The sequence below is a fragment of the Sesamum indicum genome, linkage group LG1 (assembly GCF_026168435.1).
Source record: "Sesamum indicum cultivar Baizhima isolate 11 linkage group LG1, ASM2616843v1, whole genome shotgun sequence".
Classification (NCBI taxonomy): Eukaryota; Viridiplantae; Streptophyta; class Magnoliopsida; order Lamiales; family Pedaliaceae; genus Sesamum; species Sesamum indicum.
This window is the reverse complement of record NC_142657.1, coordinates 2,903,707-2,918,351: the sequence shown is the minus strand read 5'-3', so window position 1 is coordinate 2,918,351 and position 14,645 is coordinate 2,903,707. Positions and strand designations below refer to the sequence as shown.

At 35.4% G+C, this 14,645-nt stretch overlaps 1 protein-coding gene across 2 annotated transcripts; it reads left to right on the top strand.

Moving 5' to 3' along the window:
* Positions 1-6,529: 6,529 nt before the first annotated feature.
* LOC105156395 (flavonoid 3'-monooxygenase CYP75B137) lies at positions 6,530-9,297 on the top strand. Of its 2 annotated transcripts, none has more exons than XM_088884623.1 (2): positions 6,530-7,590; positions 8,610-8,990. In XM_088884623.1, the coding sequence occupies exons 1-2, from the start codon at positions 6,714-6,716 to the stop codon at positions 8,846-8,848; spliced, it is 1,116 nt and encodes a 371-aa protein (XP_088740749.1). In that variant the 5' UTR covers positions 6,530-6,713; the 3' UTR covers positions 8,849-8,990. The 2 variants fall into 2 exon arrangements, with proteins under 2 accessions (XP_088740749.1, XP_011070820.1); XM_011072518.3 differs by having other exon boundaries at positions 6,544-7,634; positions 8,610-9,297.
* Positions 9,298-14,645: the final 5,348 nt, after the last annotated feature.

The window sequence follows — 14,645 nt, the reverse complement described above, 5'->3', positions numbered from 1 at the left end:
AAGAGAGGGGGGGGGGAGTTGGACGGAGGAAGACGAGGTCAGGGATGGTGGCGGGACTGCACGGGGAGGGCCGGCAAACAGAGGGAGGAAGGGGAGGCGACGAGGAAAGGGGGAGGGGGAGGGGGGGGGGATGGAGGGGGCAACGGGGGAGGGGGGTCCGAGTTTGGTATTTTTTTATTTTATTTTATTTTTAAATAAAAATATATATTATTATAAATATTATATATAATGATATTAGTATATATTATATTTAAATATAAAACAATATTTTATTTTTCAAATTAATTAAAAATCGCACCTAAGGCGCGTGTAGTGCATTATTAGGACAAGGAGAGTAATGCTTTCTTTTTAAATATACAGGGGTAATTTGATATTTTTTTATAGAGGATAATTTACACATTTCATATATTACATAAATGTGGCATGTATTTTTCCTTAATCACTTACAATTTTATAAAATTAAGTGTTGCAAACACCCCTAATGTCTTTAGAAAGGATTAAGGAAGATCATTGATATAATGCATTGTTTACTTGATCGGATAATTTGTAATGAATGGTTCTGAAATACCAAAAGTGCCCTCTAAACTATAATTGAATCATTGTGCAAACACTGTAGCAAATTGATATTGCATCATTGTGTAGATTTCTGCAAACTGATAAAAGTAGGTAACCCATCTTGACCGTTACTCAAACGTTCCGTTACTTTCAGTTTGTTAACTGTCTGATCAAGATAAGTATTCATTTCTAATCACAAACATCAAATCTGACACAAGATCATTCATAGATTGCATGCGAGCAAAATTTGCGTTTATTCAACACTTGATCGAGTCATTATCCGAGCCAAAATGTTCTTTTAGTCCCATTAAATAGGATACGGACAGATTTGATCCCATGTCTTTGAATATTTGCGGAGGTGGTCCTATTAATAGGAAAACTCGATTTTTTTTGTCCTCCCCATTAAAAGTTAACTGAAATTCACATGTGTCTTGCACATGTCCGCAATAAATTAGTAATAAATCAATTGAAAGTAAATATAGAATTTTTTTTCTCAATTTTTTGTTAATATCAACAAATTCAGTAAATACTTACTAACAGATAAACTTGTTTGTTAAATTAAAACAAACCATAGGGATGCTAAATATAATTTTTTAAACCATAAAGGGTTTATATATAATTTTACCAAATCTAAGAAATGGAGGTAATTATCCCTAATTAAAAAGAAAAGCGATCCATTACTCCCCAAAACAGTTATGATTTCAGCATACAACACCTAAGCCGTTGTACCACTCCGATTTCCTGATATCCCCAAAAACCTAGATCAGATAACAATTATGATTATACTATACTCGTAGGCCTTGTGTACCGTTAGACTATACCAATTAGCACTAGACAAACTCAAGAATTCCAAAATAACTTATACTTTAATCCATGTTTTTGAACCTCAACCTTAATCCAATAGCTAACTTATACTTTAAGTCCTTTTGTCTATCATGACTGCTCCTTCTCACCAGCCAGGTGTCCTTTAGATTCATGTACTTTTTTGCCGAACTAGCACGTCTAGGTAGTTAATGGTCGGCTTCTTAGCTAGAGACTCAATAAGGGGGTCTCCATGGAGTCCTTGGGTGAATGCACTAACTAACACCTCCTAGTGAGTTCTTCAACCCTCAAGAATGGTTGTGTTGAAATCTTGAACATAGGCCTTTAGAGTCTCGTTGTCTTCCTTTTTGACCCCAAAAAGATTGATTATTGATTTTTGGTACTTCTTGCTGCTAACAAACTGGTGTTGGAAAGCGAGAGCTAAATTCAACAAAAGATCTAACCGATCTAGCTGGAAGCTGGTTGTACCATTGTTGGACAGATTTCATTAGTGTAGTAAGAAAAAAGGACATTTAATACCATCAGTATACTATGCAGCAAGGCTGTGTTTTCAAACTTATGGATATGCACAACTGGATCAGTAGTACCATCACAAACCGACAGGTGTGAGGGTGCTCGAAATTAGCAAGAAGTTCTTCGTTCATGATGTGCTCGCTAAAAGGAATGCTTCGGACAACAAATGGGGTTTCTTTGGCTACCTGCTGGCAAAGTTCCGCCATTTCCTCCTTCAGGGATCGCCAGATGTCAGGGGGTTGATGTCCAGCTGCTTCCTTACTTGCAAAATCACTAGGAGTGGATCTATCCTATTGGAGCCCGACAAGGATCCCTTCGTCCATACCTTGGATTCCTGGCATTCCTCCTCTCTCCAGTTGGGAAGAGGGTCACGCTCTGCTGGCTTGAGATCCACGGAGGGTTGATTAATAGTTTCCATGATGAACTAACAGAGTTGTTCACAAAAGAGTGTTTTTAGAATAGCAGGTCCAGCTGCTTGGTCCAGAGTTGGAGCTGGGACTAGAATGTTAGCCTCTAGTGCTGAGTCTGGTCGAGGAACGTTAACATCACCTATAGTGGGGTCCACAGGTAGAACAACAGGTCAGACGCAGCAAGGAGGGAAGAATCTCCCTCATAAGATTCGTGGTCACCTCTATTATTAAGATTTGTCATTTCTCATGCTAAAGCTCAAGTGTTCCCACAGACGATGCCAATGATGCGTACCAAAAATTTGACCGCACCACAAAGGTCGAAGAGTCTTCAAGAAAATCTTAAAATTATCGAAGAACTAGCCCTGCAAAATAGAGGTAGTACTCCGATGCTTAAGTCAGTAACAGTTTAAGAAGAAATGAAAGGAAAAACTTGAGATAAAGTGAGAAGAATGGTGAAATATGATGTGAGGGTGAATATTCGTAGAATGCAAAATATAGGCTTCAAATATGCTAAAAATCGAGAGAGAATGGTGCAAAAAAAGAGAAAGTTTGAGGATGAATGTGATGGTGTTTGATGTTACCATAAATTTGTACAAAATCTCTATTTATAGCCTTGTACAGGGTTGGAGAAGGAGTCAAAATCTGAGTTCCATATGCCATTAAAAAGCTACTTGAGTCGTCTATCATACGCAACAAATCGTTGGTAATTTGGATAAATATTGGTTAAGATATAAGAGTTGGACGAAATCCTGCCAGATCTGCCTATTTTCCCGAGAATTGATTATTCACAAGCTTTCCAGTTCATTTATCACCGGTTTATCTGGACGACCTGGAGATATTTTAAGCTGATGTGTACAAACATGTTGGCAAGCTACATGACATGTCACCTAGTTGTATGATGACGTGTTCGGCTGAAATGGGCTTATTTCTTGGGCCTGTCAGTTCGGTAAACTATTAGGTAAACCTGTGGGACTTGTTTTCTGCTGGTGGACCTTGTTTGTCCTGATGGTGAGCTCTTATCTATGTTGCTGATGAGCCAACTGGGCTCTTAGTTCTAGCTTTTGGGCTTGACTCAATAATTTTAGGAGGCATCAATATACATAAATGTAAATACTTAAAATTAAAAAAAATAGATTATAATATTATAGATAATTTTAAATCATAAAAATTAAAATTGTTATTTTCTATAATATAAATAATTAAAAAAACTAAAACCCCTTTGCCCCCTCCCTCGCCACCATGCGGTACCACTACGCCACGGCCCTACCTAACGTTGCCCAGCCCACATCTGGGCGATGGTGGTCACCCAGAATTTATAGGGCAGAAGTCGAGTTGTACGCTGGACAACGATGATGTCACCCAGATAGGGGGTGATGCCGCGTCGCCTCCCCTCTAATGGGGCCGACAACGCCGTCGCCCCCTTGTGAGGGGACGTTGATGGCGGCGTCAAGGGTGAGGTAGGGATTGGGTAGGTGGGTGGCCGGAAGGTGAGGGGTGAGTGTTTAATTTTTTATTTTAATTTATCATATAAAAATAATCATTGTATTTTGTAATTCTACACATTACACAAAATTTTACATTAATTTCATATCACTTTTTTTTTCATGTAAGTATTTACGTGGCACATAAAAAATTAAAAAAATGCTTATTCTGCAAAAGCCAAATTAAAATGTCCTTATTTTTGTCAACATAAGCAAATTCTAACCATTTCTAAAAATTCGATGGTCAAAATCCTATAATTGCCAAAAAAAAAAAAAAGAAGAAATCATGAGGTATTTTTACTATCCCTATATTTAGGGTCCTTATTTTGCCGCTTTCTAATATACGGGACAATAAATGCAATTAAGCCACTGAAAGAAATTAAGCAACTAATCTTAAATAAATGATCATCAAGTTGAAGTTATCATACACAAGATCGCCATTCTCTTTTTTGGTCAACTGACTAGCAAAAGGAAATAAATTAATGTAATTCGTAACTACTTATTATCAGTTATAATTATTAGATATATGAATACAAAATTAGTCAATAAAATTGAGTAATCAATCAATTACTAATTGTTGAATGATAAGCTAATATTTTTATCAACTTCAATAAGATTAAACAACTAACTCCTAATTCTAGTTTTAATTTTATATTTTTCCGACAATCAATAATGTACATAAATATTCTATTAGATTAATTAATACATCTAATTAACAGTAATATTTATAGCTATTTAGTTAATTTAATAATTAGCTACTGTTAATCTTAATCAAGTAATTACAACTAACATATAATTCAACCTTCATATGAAAGGTAAAACATAGGGAAAAATGCAAGCAACTCCCTTGTGATATTGCAAATGAGCAAATTATCCCCTTATGAAAAAATAAATAGCGATTTTACCTCCCTGTAATTTTTAAAGTACGACAATTTACTTCCCTATATTTTCCAAAATGAAGCAATTTATCTCCCTATATAAGGAGGTAAATCGCTTGATTTTAAAAAGTAAAGGGGTTAAATTGCTATATTTTTTTCATAGGGAGGTAATATGCTTATTTTCAACATTACAGAGGGATAAATTGCTATTCACCCGTAAAATACAACATAATCAATTTCAATTTATATTTATAATTCAATGGATATATTGGCAATATAAACATTTTGATACATATAATTGAATGGGGTTAAATTAGATATTAACAAATTTACCATATATAAATCTAAATTGAATAAGTTGATTCAATTAATTTAATTACTATAGTATATTTAACTAATCAAGATTAAATCAACCATTTTAATTAATTAGCTACAACACAATTAATTAATTGCTCATTAAATATATATTAAGATTCAAGATAAGTGGACTTAATTAATTGCAATTAATTAATATAAGTACACTGGATAATCATTGACTTAACCTAGAATTATTCAATCAACTAAACTACTAGGGATTAATCAAGTAACCAAATTGAAATAATTAAACAAATAATTATCCTAATTAGGAAAGAGAAAAACTTGCTATGTTGCCGTTTTTGTGCAAGGGAGAAAGATAAAATATTAAAATGTTAAAGTGTTGTGCATGGTAATTTTTATATTCATATATAGGGAAAAGTATTATTTTAGTACGCTAAGTATGCCTAATTTTAATTTTAGTCTGATAATTATATTCATTTATGTTTAGGTCTATTAACTTACGAAATTGCTTACTTTTAGTCCTCTGGTAGATTTTCGGACAATTTTACCCCTATGCAACTTTTGAAAGGCAGTTTTAGTCCATATGCACTCGTAGGGGTAAAATTGTCCGAAATTCTACCAAAGGACTAAAAGTAAGTAATTTCGTAAGTTACTAAATCTAAATAAAAATGGATATAATTATGAAACTAAAATTAAAATTAAATATATTTAACGGACTAAAATAATACTTTTTCCTGCATATATATAACAATGTGAGGGTGCCGACTGCAAGGTTGGTGGCAGCCACGGTGCTGCCCTCACCAATTTCCATCTCTTTCTTTTTTTTTTTTCCTCAATAAATTATAATTTTAATCTCTTAATTTCTAAATACATATAATTTAATTCTAAAAATTTTAAAAAATTCTAATTTAGTCCCTTAAAGTTTTAATATGTTGGAGTTATACACTACAATTTATGACTCCTTTAACTCTTATAAATTAATTAATTAAATTTCATATAATTTTTTTTTATCCTAAATTAACTCATAAACTTTTTAAAAAATAAAACTTTAAGCAAAAAATAGAGGAAGAAGAATAAATCTTATGAATGATAATAAATTAGTTTGTTAAACATAGTGCATAGTATTTAATATAATAAATAAGGGACCTTACATATTGAATATAATAATATTCATCGCCTTCTTATCAAGAAAACGGACCTTACACATTGAAACCCAATTTCAACTCCAACTGAAAACGAAATGGAGAGAACACTATTTCACCAACCACTTTATGAGAAAAAATAAAAATTACATGAAGTGGGGAAATTGTAATATGAATTCGACTCGATTAAATTTGAACCAGTAATAATAAATGTAATATATTTATGGACAGTTTAACAAAAGTGACCAATCACATAATAAGTTTGATACACTTGCTTTGTGATTGATTTGGTTCGACCAAATCTGAGACGAACAAGAATTTTCTCATAGAACGACGATTCAAAATAGAATAATACGCCTTGAAGAGCCAACAACTAAGTATTTAAAATTCGACTAAATTTGATTCGAAAAAATATTTTCCCGTAAAACGACAATTCAAAAACAGAATAATATGCTTTGAAAAGCCAACAACTTTGTATTTAAAATCAAACAGAAGTTTCTATTGTTTAGTATTTATACCCTAGATTATGAGAATAAAGCAGCAAATGTTAATTCAAAGGAAAAGAATAGACTTCCTTCTGATCCTACCATCGATATGCATCTCCTAATTGATTCTGTTCTTATAGCATCAGCGGCATTACTTGCTTTATCCGTCTCCTGGCAAGTTTGGAAGCTAATCAAATCACACAGAAAACTTCCAGGCCTGCCTCCAGGCCCCGGAGGCTTGCCGATTGTTGGCTACTTGCCGTATGTTAGACCAAACATTCACATCCAATTCACAGAACTCGCTCAGAAATATGGTCCAATCTACAAGCTCTGGCTTGGGAAGAAACTGTGCATCGTGATCAGCTCGCCGTCACTCATAAAAGAGGTGCTACGTGATCACGACACGATCTTTGCCAACCGTGACAAAACTGTGACGACCCTCATTGGCACTTACAATGCCAATGACGTGGGGTGGTCCCGATACGGCCCTCAATGGCGGACGTTGCGTAGACTGTTCGTGCGAGAGATGCTGAGTGCTAATAGTCTTGATGGCTCCAGCAATCTCCGGAGAGATGAGGTTAGAAAGAACGTCAGAAGTGTCTGTTCCGAGATTGGCAGGCCTGTCAATATATGTGAACTAGCATTTCAGATAAATCTCAACGTTGTGCTGGGGATGACGTGGGGCAGCACGATTGAATTGGAGAAGAGGGATAAAGTGGGGACTGAATTCCTGCCACTGGTGGCAAGAATTTCTGAGGTGATGGGGAAGCCCAACATCTCTGATTACTTCCCAATTCTTGCCAGGTTTGATATACAGGGAGTCGGGAAAGAAATGACGCGCCTGATGCAAATTCTCGACAGGTTTCTTGAAAATCTTATAGACAAAAGTACGACTGTCTTATCTGATAGAGTGGAGAGTGGAACCAACAAGGGAAGGAAAGACTTTGTTCAAATGCTAGTGGAGCTGAAGGAGAAGGACGACGGCGGTAAGATGTCACTTACCAAGACACAAATCAAAGCCATGTTAGTCGTAAGTTACTTACATTGCTAAAAGTCAAAATGGGCACACAGTTGCTTAATTATTAGAGATACTTACACTTCTCTGGACGTAATTACATGCATAAATCATATAGTTTGAAAAATTACATATAGTTTGAAAAATTACATTTAGTTTTCATAAGGTCTGCTTCTAGCCAACAAATAAGTCATTCTATAAATCAAAATTCATAGAATTTGATGATATTAAACAAAAGAATTAGATAAAAATTCATATTTGACACCAATTGACATATTACTGATTTATTGCATGTCAAATAATTTTTTTTAGAATCAAATTACCTTTATAAATCTTCACACGTTAAATGCATATGAGAAGGTATATCTTTAGAGATATAAGGGTTAGTCTAGTCACAAAAAAATTATTTGACCTGTAAGTCAACAATTAGTCAATTAAGGGTGAATATCAATTTTCGTTCACATGATGTCTGCTTCTATCTAACAAATAAGTCGTTCTGTAGATCAAAATTCATAGAATTTGATGATATTTAACAAAAAATTTGGATAAAAATTCATATTTACCCCCAGTTGATATATTACTGATTTATTGTATGTCAAATAAGTTTTTTTTTATAATTAAATTACCTTTATAAGTCTTCACATGTTAATGCATATGAGAAGATATATCTTTAGAGGTATAAGGTTACTCTAATCACAAAAAATTTATTTGACCTGCAAGTCAACAGTTAGTCAATTAAAGGTGAATATCAATTTTTATTCAATTTTTTTGAGACGGTCAACTAATTTAGTGAATTTTAACTAATGGAGGGACCTCTTTGTTAGATAAACGCAAATTTCAAGGATACTAGATTTAATTTTTCAAATGGGAAGAAGTTTACCTGTAATTGCACCAAACCTCAAAAGTAGAGTGTAAATACCCCAAATTTCTCGTATAACATGATTATTAATGCATTTCTTCATCTTGCACTGGACCTATTTCCTATTCCAGAACGTCATAGTGGGCGGGACGCACACTTCATCAACCACAGTGGAGTGGGTTATGACAGAGCTGATCAGCAATCCAAACGTGATGGAGAAGGTGCAGGAGGAATTGAAACAAGTTGTGGGATTGAACAATATGGTAGAAGAGGCTCATATCCCAAAACTCTTGTATTTGGATGCCGTTCTGAAGGAAACATTGCGCTTGCACCCGACAGGACCCTTCTTAAGCCCAAGAACTCCAAGTGAATTTTGTACGATGGGCGAATACACTATCCCCAAGGATTCTGCAATCTTTCTGAACGTTTGGGCTATTCAAAGGGACCCTACGGTCTGGGATAATCCATTGGAATTCAAGCCAGAGAGGTTTTTGGGTAACGACGGGAACTTGGATTTCAGTGGGAAGAACTTTAATTATATTCCTTTTGGATCTGGGAGAAGGATATGTGCCGGCCTGCCGCTGGCGGAGAGAATGTTGAGCTATGTGTTAGCTTCACTTCTGCATTCATTTGACTGGAAGCTACCAGATGGTGAAAAACTTGACATGGAGGATAAGTTTGGGAGTGTATTAAGGAAGAAAAACCCGTTGTTTGCTATTCCATTTCCCAGGTTTACTGATTCGAATCTGTGCTTGTAACTTGGTGTTCGAAGCCATTTACAATAATTGGAAGATGAATAAGACTCTGTAGTTGCCTATACTGTCCACCATGATTTGTTGGGTGAGTGTGTAATCGATTAAGTGATATAACGTGCTTGTTTGACCTTATGATTGAGCAAGTAAAACCTACGGTATGAGTATAAATATCTTTTCTTGTGCCAATTTTAGTCTTCTATTTTAGAAGATTTATGCAACTAAATATGTTAATTTTCTTCAGTTTTGAGTTTACAATACTTGAGTCCACTCCTCCTATTATTTTAGTGAATTTTGTTTATTTTTATTCTAAATGAGTGAAAAATTTAAATTACACGATAAAATTATCAAAATAAATTCGTACGAGACTAAAACTGTCATTCCCCATTAGAAAAAAATCAACATTTAATAATAATTAATTGACATGATTAAAAATAAATAATCGTAATAAATAAACATTGACTACAGCTGCACAATAATTGTTGGTTGTGATTTCTGCGAATTTGGCTAAAAAATTGACATTACTAAAAGCCATTCAAAAATAATTATTGTGACTCGTGCCATTAACAAAAATAGTTTTAATGACTTTTTTTTTGTAAAAATAATAATTGAATTTCAATTTCTTAATCATCCACACACATATAGAAAAGCAAAGATCCGACTTTTAAACTTTCATATCTTTATATGAGAGTTAGGTGGAATTTCACATATGGAATGCTGTAAACACATCCATATGCAAACATGAGTGTAATTAGAAGTCGGGGTCGAGTGTGCTATGTGTTTTTAGTCCATAAGGATATTTTGGTTCAGAAAAAATTAATAAATTTTAAAAAATAAATAAAATTATAATTTTTAATTTACAAGAGTATTTCGGTCAGTTTACCATAAAAAATGAATGAAAACCTAACGGATTGGGCTAATTGTTAAACGGATATTAAAATCAGAGGGTTATTAGTAATTTTTCAAACAACGCGGTGGTATTCATAATTATGCGAAACCTCAAGAGATGTCATTATAATTTACTCTAAAAATAAATACATACTTTTTTTATCATAATAAAATTAAGAAATAAGTTTATATTAATGATTGAAACACTGGATCTGTATGTATAATTTATAATTTAAATATATGATTAGTCTTCAACAAAAAAATCAAAGATAAAATAAATAAATAATTGATCGGAATTGACAAGAAAATATTAAATGATGTTAATTATACATACATGAATAACAGTTATGGGGAGAGTTAATTGATTAAAAAATTGGATGTGATGTGAATGAATAGATAAATATGTTTAAGGAAACTTTTGTTAATAAACATTTTGTCATTCAAATCAGTTATACTGTGGATACATCTTCAAGAAATGGTACATATTAATAGGGTTGAATAGCAATTTATCCCCTGTGATATTGAAAATGAGCATATTATCCTCTTATAAAAAAATATAGCAATTTATCCCTTTATACTTTTTAAAATAAAGTAATTTAAATTGCTTTATTTTAAAAATTATAGGGGGTAAATTATTGTATTTTAACAAATATAGAGAGGTAAATCGCTATTTATTTTTTTTTATAAGGGGTAATTTGTTTATTTACGATATTATACGGGAATTGCTTGTATATTTTTTTTATATTAATTGTAGAGATATTATGTAACAAAGAAGTACGTGGTCTAAAAGGTGGAAAATATGTTAGTCACATTAATTTTGATGTTGTTGGTCCACTTTGAAAAGTTCTATGCGACCTTTGGATTGAGGGTTTGATTATTTTTTCTCTAGCATGAGTGATTTTTGCTTTTCCTTGCATAAGGAAGGCCACTTTGCTTTAGCATGTCTGCATGTGTTCTGCTCGGTGGACACTGTTGGGTGGTGACAAGCCTTTATTATGTTGTTTCTTTCCCTTCTAGTTTCTTGATTATATTTTTGAGTCTAGCTTTTCATTTGTTTTTATCTCGGTACTTCTTCCTATTCATGTTTTCCTAATCTTTGTGTTTGGGAAAAAATGTATGCCAATCCCTTGTAAAATTCGAAATGAGCGAATTACCATCCCGTGAGAAAAAAATACCAGATTATCTTCTTGTATTTTTTATAATTGAGCAAATTATCCCCTCAAAAGAGGTGGTACATTACACGCTCTTTTCCTACGAATTTGATTGTTTTTTTAAGAATAAAATATTATTTTTATATAAAAATATATTATAATAATATTATATTATATATATTATATTATTTATAATAATAAATAATTTAAAAACAAAAAACTTACCCCTCGCCACCGCCGTTCGCTGCCTGAAACCCTCTCCTTCCCCCATCACTGCCCCCATCCCCGTCGCCGCCCACGCCGCCTGAAACCCTCCCTTTTCCCATCACCGCAGCCCCCATCCCTGTCACTGTCCACGCCTGCCTTGGAACCCTTCCCCTCCTGCTAGAAACCCTCCCTTCCCCCATTGTCACCGCCTCCTTCCCCAGAAACGCATTCCTGTTGCCACCCTCTTCCCCTGAAACCCTTCCCCATCACCGCTTGCTGCTGACAAATGCTCAAACCTCACCACCCCTTCGACACTTATGGTCGCCATTGTCGTCGTCGTTGTCACCCTTCTCTTTGTCTCTCTCTCTCTCTCTCTCTCTATATATATATATATATATATTTATATATATAATTATAACTATATATAATGTATATTACATATATGTTTTGTTAAAAGTTCTATGAATATAATTTGAAAATATATTTTAAATCCAGACCGTTGATTTGAATTAAAATAAAATTCGGGCCATTGATCTACTAGTTAATTTGGACTTTAGATTCAAATCAAATTCAACGGTTCTCAAATAATGTTATAAAATTAATTTAAATTAAAAAATAAGAAATTAAAAAAAAAAAGCACGTGCACTTCACGAATCGCGTGAGGGGGGTAATTTGCTCAATTTTAAAAAATATAGGGAGGTTTGGTATTATTTATTTTTACAAGGAGGTAATTTTCTCATTTTGGATATCACAGGGGAGTGGTATGTATTTTATCCTCTGGGTTTGTGTGTCTTTCCTCTGGGGAAGTCGTTCAGACTATCAAACCAGAAGGAATGGGGTTGACTCTATCGGTGCAAGTCTGCTGGGGGGGGGGGTTCAATCAAGAGGTGCTTGTACTTGTAGGTTGGCTGTAACACCTTGGGTTGTTCCACTAGATGTGCTGAGAATGACTTTGACTAATGTGGTTCTGTCGGCGAGAGGGTTGGACCTTAAAGTACTTTAGGGAAACAGGTTTCTACTGCGGTTCAACCATGAAGTGGATCGAGATAGAGCTCCTAGAGGTGGTCCTTAGACGTTCGATCATAACGCGGTTATTCTTAATACAATGTCCATGGTTTGCGAATTCGCTTAATGAATGACGAGGTGGATGAATTGCTAGGACAACAGTTGGGCAGGTATGTGGACTCAGACCTTGCAAACATCCAGGCTATGTAGGCCTCAAGTGTGCGGGATTATGGTAGCACTTGATGTTCGCCAACTGTTGAAGAGAGTCATGAAGGTACATTTTTAGGGAAAAGAGATCACGGTATTGTTGACTTACGAATGCTTACCGAATTTTTGCTACACTTGTGGAACATTGGGTCACATAACGAGGGAATGCACTATATGAATGGCATTAGGGGCCCTGGCGACTAAACGAAAGCTCTAGATGATTTGTGGATGCAAGACCCATGATGAAGGTAGGCGAGCTCAATTTTTTATACGGGACGAGGGCTGGCGAATGGTGGTAGATGTGGTGTTGGTGGATCCCTAGAGGGGCAGGGCAAACTGACGGAGAATGGGGAGGGTTAGAGGGAGCTCCGGCTGGAGGAGGAGAAACCCAATTCTTGAAAAAGGGAGTCATAGGGGGGTTTAGGGCTAAAGACCTGGGTGCATGAGAAATCATGGGAGAGACAACAGCTGAAAGGCTATAGGTTCTTAGGAAGAAACCTGTTGGGCTAACGGAAAGGCTAAGGGACAATTATGGGGATTCATATGGGGTGGCAACCTAAGTGGTCAACACGGATCAAATTGCGAAACTTCCTTTGATCCAAATTGGAGGACCTAGTGACATTTTGTCCGACCAGGGACTTGAGCCCAATCGGCCCACTAAGTTTAGACATGACTCATCTAACTTGTCTAGTAGAGAGCATACATTAACTACTCAGCCTATTAGAACATTGGCCTATCAGGCCATATCCCTACCCAGACCATCACTAAATCTGAGCCTACTCCCGAACCCAATCACAATCCAGCTCGTTCATCCTCTTGTCTTTAGCCCATACCACAGACAGCCCATCCCACCTCACTTACTAGACCGCCCATACCCAAGTCAGCAGTGCCCCCAACCACATATCTTAGATAACTCACGCTATCACCTACTACGTATCTCGGCCGTCTCGACCTAGGAAGTTATGCTCCTATCTCAGAACTGCCCTCATCCAACCACGAAATCTCATGAAGTAGGGAAAAAGCGGCATCAAAGTCCAACCGTCTTTTACCTCATTCACTCATGGACCGCGTGGTTATGGGTGGGGCCAAACAGTGGGATGGTTGGCCAATATCATCATCGTTATCGTGGCCCCAATCAGTCTAATCTTAGAGCTCTGGCAAAGGGGTTGTTCAATTTGTGTCTATCTCCATCCAATTTCATAGTGGACTTCGCAATAAGAGAGGCAATAGGCCACGGAGGAGGGGGATAGGATTAAGTAGAAGGGATGGACTAACAGTTATAACGGGTAAGAGAGGAGAAGGTGGTGTAGGGGGAGTTGGGAGTATATATGTGATGATAGTCTTATTATTTCTACATTGGTGAAGGCTGCCAAGAGCAATGAATGCATTAGTTTGGAATTATCGGGTTTTTATGAACAGCCTGGATAGTCCGTAAGCTTGGAGAGACTCTTTGAGTTTAAGATCTACTATTCATGTTTCTGATAGAGATCAAGCGTGGTCAATGTTGCTTTGAGTGGATTAGGAATAATTTTGCTGTCTTTTAGGTCTGTGTGCGGTCAATGGACAACTAAGATGGGGGTGGCACTATTTTGGAAGAAAGATGGCATATGCCAGCTACATTCATCTTATTCATCTCACACACATGAATTTTCTTATGTATCTACATCTCAAGTCGAGCATTAAGAACTTTTGCTAATTTAAATGCATTAAAGAAAACTAAAACAACTATACATATGATGTCATATGAATTAATATCTGTTTTTAATGAACTAATCGGTTACAATTGCATTATGAATTTTAATCATCAAAAGTCAATATACATCAATATTTATATCACATATGTACGACTAACCAATAACTACTACTGTAATGAGGTCTCAGTTTCGCCAACTGAGTTAAGCCCCACTAGTATGAATGAATGCATTATTTACAACAACCATTAGAAACTGGTCAAGAT

Excerpts from the sequence above, each read along its gene's own strand:
- LOC105156395 (XM_011072518.3), top strand. The coding sequence starts at position 6,714 with ATGCATCTCCTAATTGATTCTGTTCTTATAGCATCAGCGGCATTACTT. Across the intron at positions 7,635-8,609 it reads AAATCAAAGCCATGTTAGTC|AACGTCATAGTGGGCGGGAC; the intron begins GTAAGTTACTTA and ends TTCCTATTCCAG.